The sequence below is a fragment of the Lepidochelys olivacea genome, assembly GCF_965140295.1.
Source record: "Lepidochelys olivacea isolate rLepOli2 genome assembly, chromosome: 1".
NCBI classification, from domain to species: Eukaryota; Metazoa; Chordata; order Testudines; family Cheloniidae; genus Lepidochelys; species Lepidochelys olivacea.
The window spans coordinates 221,856,658-221,870,663 of NC_140411.1; the positions used below are offsets into that span (position 1 = coordinate 221,856,658).

At 45.2% G+C, this 14,006-nt stretch overlaps 1 protein-coding gene across 4 annotated transcripts; it reads left to right on the forward strand.

The window, feature by feature from the left end:
- The first annotated feature begins 232 nt into the window (after nucleotides 1-232).
- Nucleotides 233-13,606, forward strand: LOC311525264 (very long chain fatty acid elongase 4-like). 4 transcript variants are annotated; one of them, XM_084637233.1, is made up of 8 exons: nucleotides 233-560; nucleotides 2,283-2,349; nucleotides 4,745-4,932; nucleotides 7,018-7,098; nucleotides 8,100-8,159; nucleotides 9,904-10,018; nucleotides 10,903-11,030; nucleotides 12,647-13,606. In XM_084637233.1, exons 1-8 carry the CDS (start codon nucleotides 381-383, stop codon nucleotides 12,815-12,817), a joined length of 990 nt encoding a protein of 329 aa, XP_084493359.1. In that variant the 5' UTR covers nucleotides 233-380; the 3' UTR covers nucleotides 12,818-13,606. The 4 variants fall into 4 exon arrangements, with proteins under 4 accessions (XP_084493359.1, XP_084493360.1, XP_084493362.1 ...); XM_084637234.1 differs by having other exon boundaries at nucleotides 8,103-8,159; XM_084637236.1 differs by having other exon boundaries at nucleotides 233-398.
- Nucleotides 13,607-14,006: the final 400 nt, after the last annotated feature.

Here is a 14,006-nt window from a genome sequence, read left to right on the forward strand (position 1 = left end):
TTCCCCATCTCTCAGGGTTTGAAAAGCTGCCACAGCATGCCCCTGAGGCAGAATACAGAAGGCTTTCATGGTTCTGAACATGAAGACTTGGCATCATTCCCAGGCACGAGGCTGAAGGTCAGAGGTTCATTCCTATGGAAGCTCAGCCCAGTTCAACCTTTGTTTTCTCAGCCCTTCCAGTCCCTTAATCTGACAAAGCACGTGAGGAGCAGGGAAACGGGGTGGGGGAGGGGAATGTGATGTAACTCCAGATCCGGCAAAGTCAGAGACGGCCTTCAGCAATGGTGGTGCTTGCAGCTCACAGTCACTGGTGGTGAACATCACACCCTGAATCTTGTCAAGGAGCCAGAATTCAGAGCATCTGTGTGGGAACCCAGCGGATGAGACACCTTCTTCAGGTGAGGAGAGGGAAATATGACAAGGTGCCTGCTCAATGGCACAGACTCTGGCAGCTCTTTGTTCTGCTGTCTCTGGGGTGTGTCAGGCGGGACTACAAAGGTTTCTGCACCCTGACGGTATTCCTGGAAAAAGAGAGAAGTTACAGTATCTCCCCTGGAATGGTAAGTCTGCTCTATGTAATGGGGTTCTCTTTCACTTGGGGGTTCAGCTCACTGTTGTGGAAGAAAAGGAGCTGGAGTGGAGCAGGCTGGGCTGTATGTAAAGTGTGTGTGTGTGTATCTATCTATATATATATAAATAACCACAAAGAAATCCTCCTTGGTTTGACTCAGAGTCAGCTGTTAATCCCTTGACAGATCTCTGCTGGAGATTTCTGTCCAGGTGATGTGAGCGTGTACCTTTTGTGTCGCAGTGTGTATATAAGTGATCGTGTCAGAGGGTATCAATGCCGGGGTGTGTGTGTGAGAATGACAAAATGAAAGTGGAGGTGCGTGTGATTGCTACATGTGTGGGAGAGAGAAAGAGTCTTGGGTGTGTCTTCGAGGGTGATTGCTATGTACGTTTTAGAGTATGATTGGGTGCCTGTCAGATTGCATCTAGGTTCTCAGGTGTTAGGAGCGCTATAAACACCTAAGTAGGGAGAGCCAAATTTGGCTCTGTTTCACCAATGTAAATCTGTAATGAGACCTTTAACTGTAAAGGTTTTCCTCCAGATTTGCAATGATGTAAATGAGAACAGTATTTGGCCCATAGTCTCAAGCCTGGTCTAGTCCTCGTTTTTGTACTAGTACACTATGTCAGTTAGAGGTGTCTTTCCTCACTCCCCCCCCCCCCCCCGAAATAGTTGCACCTGTACAACCCCTAGTGTAGATACACTTATACCAGTCTAAAGCACCTGTATGCAGATAGACCTGCAGCTGTTGTCACTGTGGAACCCACCTCCACAGATAAATAGCAGTGCTGGGAAGGCTGGCTCTGACCCTGGAGCCCTGGTCAGCTGGGGATAAGCAGAAAGGAGAAGCTAGTCTCTCCACCCTCGCCACACCACTGGTTGGCTAGAGAGCTGGCAGAAGATCCTGTGCCTACTTGCTTCCAAGGGAAGTTGTGATGGAGGCACCCAGTTATATCAATGCAATAACAACACCCCCAATAACGCAAAGCCAAAGTCTACCTTCTTCCATCCAATGTAGTGCTAGTGTAGACACTGAATTACCTGTGTCAATTCTAACAGTCCTCCAGCAGCTGTTCCACAATGCCCCTGTCCCCACAATAGTCGCCACTGCATTCTCTATTCTGAACTCCACTGTCCAGGGGTCACAGATGCCAGAATCCCCTCCTTCCCCTTTAAAAGAAAAATGCTGTTTTTTTTAAATACCTTTTCCCCAGTTGAACACCTTGGCAAGCATACCCACTAGCCCATATTTCAAGCATCCAACTATGCCTGCTCAGCACAGACAGAGAACTATACCTAGACACACTCCTGCCTGGAGCAGAGCAGAAGTCCTGGATCTCCTTGTTCTATCAGCCATCTCAGGAAGTTTTAAAGAATATGTTAGACAAACTCCTATCAGGGATGGTCCAGGTATATCTGGTCCTGCCTCAGGTGCAGGAGGCTACAGTAGATGGCCTGTCTAGGTCCTTTCCAGCCTAACACTTCCATAATTCTATGAAAATTTGTTGAAATTTCAACACAATTTTAAATTGTAATTTTTTTAAATTGCTAATTCTCTTTTCCCTCAATTTTTTTTGACCAGCTTGAGTCCTAAACCTGTGTCTATGAGTAACCAGAAGGCTCTGCACACTGCAGGACTTGGAGCCTGGGGTGGCATAAATGGGGTTAGGTGATCACAGACAAGTTAAATCTTATTTTGCTTTCTGTTCAGGGATCCGGGATGGCTTCAACTTGGCAGAAAATTCAAGAGTTCTACAAATGGGCCCTTGAAAATGGAGGTAGGTGGAGAAGCTGCCTTGCATGGGAATTGCCCAAGGATATCATTAGGTGGCACTATGGAAAGTACAAACCATTAATAAGAATTGTCCCCCACTTGAGCTCACTTTCTTTCCCTGGACACATGGAAAAATCTCTCTTTTCCCTACCAAGATCTTGAGCTTCTTTAGAGCCCTGAGCTATAGCACAGGGAAACACCAGCTTGTGGGGTGAGGGTAGGGATTTAAGCATCTTCATTCTCGCAAAGGAAAACCCTTTAACCCTCATCCACATTTGTAGGGTAATGTTGTGCACCACGAGCATACATGTTCTGATAATTCATGAAGTAGTGGTCCTCCAATTATACTGTTTTAGACTTTGTCACCTAAGCACATGTACACAATTCAATGAAAATTTTAATTTAGCATAAAAACACCTTTTCTGCATCAAAAAGCATGTGGGGTACAAGTGTACCCCAAACATGCTGCACTGTTATACTGTATTTTTAGTAGTTCTATGTATACATGTTTGCTTCCAGTGACAATATCTGTCTAGTATTGTAATACTGGTAACTGTCTCCACACTTAACAGGCTAGGTTTTTTTGCATAAATGTAACTTGCATGTTTGAACTGATGATGCATATGTGGGGTAATATTATACCCCACAAGGATGTATGTTGTGACACCTCATGAACTAGTGGCTATCCAGCTATGCTGTTCTAGGCATTGCATATGCTAACTGAAAATGCATTGTATCAACAATGGTTACTGCATACAGTCACCCTAAGTAGAAGGTATTCCAGGGATGAGTGACTAGTGCATATTGGTTCACAGTGACTGCAACTCCTTTCTTTCAATTTGCTGTTTAGATAGTCTTTTCACCTAAAACTTTAAAGAATTGTTTTTGGTTTCTGAATGCATTTGGGGTTCAAATTACAGTTAATGTAACTTTTTTCTTGACACCGGATTAAGGTTAAAGAAGGCAGCCCTTTATGGGTTCAGCGCGGGGCTCTGAAAGTCTGTCCAGCAAGAAGTGCACCTTGCTGCTTGTAAACTCTGAAAGTGACGTCTTAAAACGTACATAGGTATGTCATGGCCAGGCTTGATAGACCAGGTGGTTAGAGTTCAGGTTTTGACTGCTGAAGACCCAGGTACAATCCTACCTCGGGTAGCAAGTGAAATGTTGAGACAAACCAGTGAACAATGTTTGCAGAGTCATCAGGGTGTACTTAGGAGAGATCCAGGACTGGAATAACAGGAGGTGCTGCAGAGTAGCATGGCATGTCAGGAGTGGAATATGCTACAGATCAGAATTAAGGTGTATTGGCAGCTCTGTGTGCTGGCCCAGGATTTGGATAATAAGAGAAGGTTGAAATCTGGCTTCAGGAGCATTGAGTGGCAGAGTGGGGGCTCGAGACTAAAAAAGAGGGAATTCTACAGGCAAGTTGAGAGGCATGTTGCCAGAGCTGTGTGGGTCCCAGGACTGGAATAGCAGAAGGGCTTCTGAGTGGAGATTTAGGAGCACTGGCAGACTGTGGAACCCAGAAGTAGAATATTAGAAGAGTTCTGGCACCAGAGTCCATGGCAGGAGTAACAGGGATATAACAAGCAGATATCTGTGTAGACAGGAGATCTGAAGGACAGGGAGCTGAGAAGGTCAGTACTATGGAGCATTGCCAGCGCTGTGTAAGGAATGGGTGAATGGAAAAGAAAGGAGGTGATGAAACAAACTGGCTGTGTTGTGTGGATCTTCAGCACCGGGATAATGGGTGAGGGCTGACATTTATTGGCAGAGCTATATGTGTGGGGAGCCCAGGATTAGAATAGCAGAGGTGCTGCAGGGCAGGACTGAGGGGCATTGGCAGTGCTGTATGGGGAGTCCAAGGCTGGAAAATCAGGGGGCAGCAGGGCAGGATTGGGGGCCATTGGTAGAGGCTGCATGTGGAACTCAAGGATGGGAAAGATAAGGGGATGCTGAGGCACATTGGCAAAGCTATGTGGACGGTCAGGTCTGGAAGAATAGGAGAATCAGTGAATGAGGACTGAGATGTCTTTGTGGACCTGGGTGTGGGTTCTATGGCTGGTGTATCATAGAGTGCTACATGTTAGGTTTAAGGCAGTACTTTTGGGGGATGGCAGGGCTGTAATCCTGCTGAGCTACCTCCTCATGGCAGCACTAACAGAGAAGTGTTCAACCTTCTTCTGCCAAAACACTGTGCTATGAGATGGAGTGTAAGAGGAACAAAAATAGTGTGCGGGTTATCTGGGAGACAGAAAAAATATGGCAGACCCCAGGGATGGAGGGGATAAACTAAAACCAAGACAGGAGCAGTTTATTTAGATATAAAGTCTATTTTCCTCTCAAGGTCCACAAGCCACACTGTTCTTTGCATTTGTGCAATGTGTTTTGCCTTGCAGACCCAAGGACAGACCCCTGGCTCCTGGTTTACTCTCCTCTTCCAGTCACACTGCTCTTCACCCTCTACCTCGTATTTGTGGCATTGGGACCACGCCTCATGCGGAAGTGGGAGCCACTGAGGCTAAAGGGTCTGCTGACTGCCTATAATCTGACCTTGGTGGCTCTGTCAATCTATATGTTCTATGAGGTAAGGATAATGGATCAGCTCCATTTGGATAAACATTTTGGGGGGGGGGGATTTGAAGCAGGAGCCCTTTAAACTCCTTCTCTGATGAACAGGTTTCAGAGTAACAGCCGTGTTAGTCTGTATTCTCAAAAAGAAAAGGAGTACTTGTGGCACCTTAGAGACTAACCAATTTATTTGAGCATAAGCTTTCGTGAGCTTGCATCCAATGAAGTGAGCTGTAGCTCACGAAAGCTTATGCTCAAATAAATTGGTTAGTCTCTAAGGTGCCACAAGAACTCCTTTTCTTTCTGATGAACAGGTGACGAGGATATGTTTTCATTCTGCCACTAGAGGGCACATTCTACTCTGTAAAATATGTATTGTGGTGAATCCTCTATGGCAGAGGCTCTCAAACTGAGGGGGCACGGAATGTATTCTGGAGGGCCGGGGGGGGGGGGGGGGAACGTTAGGGGAAAAAACTTACTGCACACATTCAGAGCTGAGTGGCTGGAGAGCAGCAGCTGCTGGCTGGGTGCCCGGTTCTGAAGGCAGCACTGCTGCCAGCAGCAGCGCAGAGGTAAGGGTGGTCTGGTCTGGTATTGCCACCTTTACCTCTGTGCTGCTGCTGGTGGCGGCGCTGTCTTCAGAGCTGGGTGGCCGACGAGTGGCAGCTGCTGGACAGGCGCCCGGAGGGGGGTGGGGATGGGGCATAAACTACTACAGACACAAAGAAGGGGGCGCGATCAAATATCTTTGAGAACCACTGCTCTGTGGGTATTTCTACACTGCAATTAGACACCCGCGTTAGGGAAGGTTGCAACATGGGGCATGTCTATACTGCAGCTAAAAACTCATGGCTAGCCTGTGCCCACTGACTTGGGATAAGGGGCTGTTTAATTGCAGTGTACATGTTCTGGTTCGGGCTGCCGCCTGAGGTCTGGGACCCTCCCATCTCTCTGGGTCCTAGAGCCCAGGCTGCAGCCTGATCCTGAATGTCTACACCACAGTTAAACAGCTCCTTAGCCTGAGCCCCGCACTCCTGGGCCAGCCATGGGTTTTTAGTTGTAGTATAGACATACCCTTTATGGCAAACACAATTTCTCCCATGTTTCAACCTTGCTTAATACACCATCCCTTCGAGTTTCGGAGAATTAATGCTGGTGAAAGGTTTCTTAATGACAAACCTGGAATATAATATCTGTTATGTAGCAGCTACAGAACACATGATGTACATTTGTCCCATACATTGTGCCTCAGCCTGACCAGGTCTATCTGTGAGGGTGTGAGAGGAATTTTATTTTCCAAACTCTTGCAATTATGTTTGCTGAGACCTCCAACAAGGGTGCAAATTAATGCCACTGGTAGTAGAAGGGATGTTTATTTGTATTGTTGTTGGGGTTTGTGGATGGGCAACTTTCCGTTAGGAACCGAACTGAGATCTACCAACTCTTTTCATGTGCATCACTGAATACCCACCAGATGACTAGAGCTGAGTACATTTGAAATGAATGATCTAACTAATGAACTTGGCTTTTTATTTACCGTTTTCAGAAGCATCATGACATTCTCACACTTATTCAGAAAGAATTGCAAATGTATTTAGCAAACAGTTTGAGTCCTAAAGATTGCTCACAACCAGGTAAAAGTGAATATTCGCTTCTCATCCTTGACCAGTCAGTTATAGGGGCCATGTGGTGTGGTTTCAGCTCCCTAATTAGATGACAAATGCAACTTACCAACACAAAAGGAACGATGAGGTTTACAGTCCAATACGCAATTCAAAATTTGCTTTCAGAGAATTCTCAAGCTTATAATTCACTCTTCATTCTAGAAAAGCTCAAGAACTCAAATATCTGGGGCAATGGGTAACAAACATGATCATATAGAAATTCACTTTCAGATTCTGACAGATAGAAAAAAAATCTGCAAATATTTGTAGCTGTAGTGATGAATTTGAATCACTATCAGCCTGTGCTGGATTGGGACTGGTTACCTAGCATTACAATGTAAATCTCCTTGAGACCAAGGGAATATGAAAGATGGGATAGATGCAGGACAGAAAATGGGTTTCTCCTATTAGTTTTTTTTTCTTTTCTTTTCTTTCAGTTCCTCGTAACTTCAGTCTTGGCCAACTACAGTTACCTGTGTCAGCCAGTGGATTACACCCAAAGCAAGTTGGGAATGAGGGTACAGTTTCATACAGAACTAGTCTTTGGTCCCTCTCATTCTTCAGAGATAGATGGGTTGCTTTGCTGGAAGAATGGTGCCAAACTGCACTCTGGCTACCTTTGCATGTCCTAAGAAGGCTTTTGCTCCTATTCCTCTACTTTCAAATCCATTTCACTAAAAGATTTGCTTCACCGCTCAAGGAATCTCTCTAACTCATGGCACATGGATAAGCCTGTATTGTCTACCTGAGGTTCATAAAAGCTTATGGATTCAGTAATTTTCATTACAAAATCCATGATTTTTGTTGATAATTCTGTAATTTTGCCATGTTCCTATTTGTCTGCAAATACAGCCAGGCTTTGAATGAGTATAGGTGTGGATCTGGATTTGTGGCTTGGGCCCGCCTCCCATGCTGATGAGTCCACTGCTTTGCCAGGAGGCTGAAAATACTTGGCAATCAATGAAATGATACTCTGCCCTTGCCCCACCAAAAATAAACAAGCAAATCAACTAACCAACCAACCAAAATAAATAATGCAGGCTAAATTTTTACCTGTGAAAAGGGAGATCCATAAAGTCCACTCGGAACTTCACTATACCTATAGATTTTATGTAGAAGACAGTCAGATACAATGAAGAACGTCAGCCGTATAAGACCCTCAGGGGACAATGTACTGAAAACATACATCAGCATAGCTATGTCTCTCAGGGGTGTGAAAAATCCACCCTCCCCAGAGACACAGCTATGCTGGCCTAACCCCCAGTGTAGACAGTGCTTGGAAGAATTATTCCAAATGCCTTGATCCATCACTCGGGGAGGTGGATTACCTATAGCAATGGGAGAACCCCTGCCGTCATTGTAGTGCGTGTTTACACTGAAGCACTACAACAGCGCAGCTGCGAGGCTGCAGCTGTGCTGCGATAGCGTTTTAAGTGTCGCTGTTCCCTCAGGCGGACAGATATGTGTTGAACAAGGATTTTTGTCTCGGTATCAGATGGCATTTCCTTCTCTTTTCCAGCAGATGGCGAGAGTGTGTTGGTGGTTCTTCTTCTCCAAAGTCATCGAGCTGCTTGATACGGTAAGGTGGGCCTGGCCAAAATAACGGGGCTGAGGCTCTGTAATAAACCGTTGGCTCTGAGCCCCCTCATGGGACAAAGACATGGTGCCAAGGCCAATGCGCTGTATTTATTCTGTATGTGGCTGATGCCTTTCAGTACACACTCACTTTCTCTCTCTCACACACACGCTGTCTGCATGCTTCAGGGAATAAATCCTGACACTGTCATGGGATGAGGACACAGCTTCAGGGTAGTGTCATATGGAAACCACTTGCCTTCAAGCTTCTAGCCTTGCCACTGGCATCAGCCCAGTAAGTTTCTTTCCAAGCACTGGCTGTGCCTTTTCTGTCCCAATGACTGCATACCTGACATCATATTCTCTGAGTGGACGTTCCCTTTAAATCTAGGATCAGCCCCCTTTACACAAGCACACACTTTCTGATGTTTAGGTAGCTCAGACTGTCAGGGGTTCATGAAGGGCCAAAAGGAGAAATCTGAACCTGAGTGGTGGGTGGGTGGGAGAGGGACTGGTGAGGTTACACACCCACACGCTGGGAGAGTCCACTCCCCAAATGTGGGTGCAGGGTTAATTTCACCAATTAGTCAAATCTATTGTAGCGTCTGCCCGTTTTGCAGGAGACCGAGGCTAGTCATTGTCCCTCTGACTAACGTATGATATTAAGCTGAAGAGTAAACAGCCTAGGACTATGCAGGTGCCCCAGACTCTCCACTGCTGCATGTGCATTGACAAGATGAGATTATTCCAGGCCGTTGATCCTGGGATAAGGGTTTGTGCCCCGGGTGAGTTTCACCTTGAATTTCCATCATGGAGGCCAACTGTTCCATAGTAATATACCAGACCTTCCCTTGCACCTCAAATGGCATACTGGACCCTATGTGGGAACTGGTCAGCAAGGGCAGGGTGTTTGCTGGATTGCCTAGAACCCCTAGAACCGATCCTGGCTGGGGAATACTTTGACACCCTCTATGCCCAGACTTTATTAGTGTAGGGACTGCCTATGAACTGGATCAACTGGAGTGAAAGTTGCATGGCTAATGGGCTGGCCTACCCCTCTGCATTCTGAGTAGCAGATATGGGCTGTTCCCCCAGTCATAGAATCATAGAAGATCAGGGTTGGAAGAGACCTCAGGAGGTCATCTAGTCCAACCCTCTGCTCAGAGCAGGACAAACACCAAACAAATCATCCCAGTCACCACTGCCCAGAAAGCAGTTCTTCCTGGTAGTGACAAAGCAGCATATGATTGATTGATATCACCCTCTTTCCTAATGGGAACACCATCAGAGCCTGGCTGCTCAATGTGATGCCTCCCCTGGAGATCTGTGTCCGGTGCTAGTAGACTATATGTAACTTGTGCTTCTGCATCATGGACCTCAAACAAAACCCGAGATCCAGACACCTCCAAACTACATGGATGTTCAGGTCTGGATCCAGATGTTGTGTCTTGGGCCCATCTGTGTGGGTAACCACTGAGAGAGTCTGCAGTGGAATCCCAAGGTACAGATGGCTGAGGCTTTGTGGAAGGCCTCTCCTCTTCCAAATAGCATAAGGTCCGTGTGTGTGTTGGATTTGCCAGTCTTCAGCTTGGCTTCTAAAGGGAAGGATGATATGTCACCAAGATGCAAGCGGAATGGAGTTGGGGTGCTTCAGGTCAAGTGCCGGCCACCCGTAGCCCCTTGTACTCCTAGGCCCTGTCTATACATACAGAAGAACTCAAGATTTTCTCTCTTCTGACTTCTTTCAGGTCTTCTTCATCCTGCGCAAGAAGCCTGAGCAGGTGACTTTCCTGCATGTGTATCATCATGGCACCATGCTCTTCAACTGGTGGGCTGGTGTCAAATACGTGCCTGGAGGACAGGGTAAGCTTTGCTTCACTGGGCATACTTTGTCTCCCTCTCTCTTGTTCTGGAGATAATCTGAACCCTGCATCTTGACTGGTTAGTGGACAGAAACCTCACTGTACATTATCCACTTTGGTAGTGAGAGACGAGGGTATCACCACTGACACCTGTTGGATGCTTTTTTGGACTGTCCTGTCCACCTTTAGACTGTTCTAATCACTGCCTCATCCAGGACAAGACTGCCCCATTCACTGCCCAGACAGAAATGAGAACACCAAGTTCAAAGCCTAAGTTTGCACCTACTTGTTTTCCTTCCCAGAGCAGGACTGCCCTCATTCTCTGTTCAGCTAGGGCCTGTCCCATTCATTGCTGTGCCAAGATCCAGACTGTCCCATTCACTCTCTAGCTCATATCCTGACTATTCCCCACTCCCTATCTAGCCTGACTGCCCCCTCTGACTAATCCACCCTAATGCACAATGCTAGAACTATAGAGCCAAGCTTGGCATAGGAATTCATGGTGCTTTTGCATGGGAAGCAGTTTTGTAAAAGGCCTTGGTATCTGAGTGATCTGCACTATCCAATCCAGCATTCCCTCCTCTGTCTTTGGACCTCCTGTCTGTTCCTTCTAGAAACCAGTTATGGCTCGGGCCCACACAGAGGGAGCAGGGTGGTGTAGGGTGCTCCTTGGAGGGTGTGAGATGGTATAGGATGATGGGTCATGTTTCTAGGGCATTCTTGGTGATGTTTAGTAAATGAAGGGTGTCACACATGTATGGGTCACAAGGGAACAATATTTTGGACATGTTACCTAGGGAACTGTGTCTGTCAGTACAGGAGGATGAGTCTGATAGACTCTGTGTGCCTTGTTCTTCCTGCTTTCCTGTATTCTCTATCCCACAGCCTTCTTCATTGGGATGTTGAACTCCTTCGTGCACATCTTCATGTACCTGTATTATGGGCTGGCCAGCCTGGGACCACAAATGCAGCGCTACCTGTGGTGGAAACGCTACCTTACCATCCTGCAGCTGGTAATTAATTCCATACATCCACCTCCTCCCTCTCCAGCCCTGGGATAGGGTGGCACCAGTTTTCTGTCTGTCCCCTCCCTGGCTCTCTCATCCCTGGTCTAACCTACTGGAATGGCCATCTCCCTAGGTGTCCTACTGCAATTGATCAGGGAGAAGTCTGGGTTGAGTGGTACTCAGGAATAAGCCAAGAGACATTTCAATACTTACAGTGACTTTTTCCAGACAAGTTTTATCCCCACAAGGGGAAGAAAACAGGCAGAAGACTTTTACACGTCCGTTACCCTCCCCACCCCAATTTATAAAAGAGTTTTCTGCATCACAGCATAGTACATTTCAGCTAAGGATTCTGGGGGAAGATCATTCCAACCACTGATTCCTCGTCAGAAAGACTTGACTTCTTATGTATGGTGGCTGTTTCCATACCCCACCTCCCCACCCCCAAAGTCCTTAACAAGTAGTTTGATTTTTGTGTGTGGAAGTGTTGAGTGATCACTGGAGTTTGTGGGAGCTGTGGTTGTCCAGTAACTGTGGAAATCAGACCTCCTTTTATTTTGATTCCTCAGTGTGGATTTAAGTTGTATGTACCCAGGTTTAAAAAACAAAACACAAAAATGGTAGGCCTTATCTCCTAAATTGTTTTCTCTTGGCTTTCTCCTTTCCTCATCTCTGAGGATGTGGCAAATCCTGACATTTCAACCATGTGTTTCTCTGGTTGCTTAAGGCTACGACATAAATAGAAATAGTCCAGAGAAGGGCAATGATTACAGCCATGTGCCTGGGGGAGCGGGGAGTTAATTCCACATACAAAGAGAGATTAGGAAGACTAGGATTATTTAGTTACTAAAGAAGAGTAAGAGGAGATATTGTAAAGTTAAAATAATAAAGGGTGTAAAGAAGCCTGTTACAGAGCTCTTTTTTACCATGTGCTGTAATACAGGGACAAGAAGGCACTGCATGAATGAAAGATTTAAAAATACATGTTTACACAACATACATTCAATGTATAGAACTCCATGCTGCGAGATATTAAGGCAAATGGCTTAGTAAGATAAAAAATGGATTGATGCTTACATGAATAAGAGTAATAGCTGCAGTTACACTGGCTAAGATAAAATGTAAAGGGCTCTCAATCCAAATGTTTAAAGGTATAATCTGAACACCATCTGGTGAAAGGAAGGATTCTCCTTACCTTCAGACACCTATCCCAAAGCATCAGTTACTGGACAGTAGCAGAGAAGGGACACAAAAGAAGACTGACTAGTGATCTGCTCTTGAATGGCATGGGGCAGGATACTAAACTTTATGAACTAATTTCCTGCTCCCCCATGGCAGTGGGCAGGATCCAGTACTTCATGGACCCATGATATCCTTCAATATGATAGAAGCTGAATATTGGACTTGGTGAATAAATGGTTTCCTCCACTATGGTGGGAGATGGGATATCTGACCTGCTCCAGTCTAAAAGAAGGCTTGTTCTGGACTGAGTGGACCAATGGTCTGTTGTGATGTGGCTAGTGGAGGATGCTGGACTGGAAGAACCAATAGTCAGTTGTAGTTTGACTATTTTGCTATGTAGCATCTCTAATCCTGCTTCTGTTTTTTTCCCTCACTGGCAGTGCCAATTTGTGGCCATCGCCGTTCACTCCTCCTATAACCTCTTCACAGAGTGCCCATTCCCCAAAGGCTTCAATATTGCAGTCTTCCTCTACATCCTCAGCCTCATTGTTCTCTTCCTGAACTTCTACTACTGGACCTACACCAGGGGGAAGTGGGAGAAACTAACATGAAGGAGAGGGACATGGTCTGAGGACATTGCCAGAATTCACATATACTCCATTGCCTCTTCCTCGATTCCACTTAGAAGATGTATTTGGAGAGGGTGAGGGAGGATCATACAAGAAGATTCTTGGCTGCCTTATCATTATCAGTTGGGAAGGGAAAAGGAACTAGAGGGCTCAGAAGACAAGTAATGAAGTACTGATGTTTGCTTATTGAACATTGGTACAAATATAAGCCAAGCTGATAGATGATAGTCACCAACATTTGGTGGCCTGTGTGAAACTGGTTGTTTGTCTCAGGTCCAGTGCTAGCAGGTAAGTGTCCAAAGCACAGTTGACATATTTGTTACAAGTAACAGCAGAGGCCAGGAACTCACTGGGATTCGAGAATGTACTAGCTTGTCATCCCTCCATATCAGGGAGCATGTAGTCTCTCTCCATATTCTATCCCTCCATATCCGGAGCACACGAGCAGAGAGTGGACTTCATCCTGCTCTCTCTTTCACAAGTGTGTAACCCCACTGACTTCAGTTTACACCAGTGTAAGTGAGAGGAGAATCAGGCACTAACCACAGGAAACTTGCTGTGCTGCTGAACTTGCTCTCTGGCTCAAAAAAGGTCGTCGGACCCCAGAGCTGTCAAGACAGCACTGACTTTCACCCTAAGTAAGAAATTAATGTGATGAAGGAAAACATATTAACATACCATTTTCTGCCTTGCATGTATTTATCTTTTGATTATTGTTGTAACGCTAAAGCAATAACTTTTTAGTAGGGATGTCAAGCAATTAAACAATTAATCGTGATTAATCATGCAATTAATCGCACTGTTAAACAACAGTGGAATTCTTATTGAATACCATTTATTTAAATGGAATAGAATATCATTTATTTAAATATTTTTGGATGTTTTCTACATTTTCAAATATATTGATTTCAATTACAACACACAATGCAAAGTGTACAGTGCTCACTTTATATTTATTTTTAATTATAAATATTTGCATGGTAAAATAACAAAAAAAATAGTATTTTTCAATTCACCTAATGCAAGTACTGTAGTATAATCTCTTTATCATGAAAGTTGAACTTACAAATGTAGAGTTATGTACAAAATAACTGCATTCAAATATAAAACAATGTAAAATTTTAGAGCCTGCAAGTTCACTCAGTCCTACTTCTTATTCAGCCAATCACTC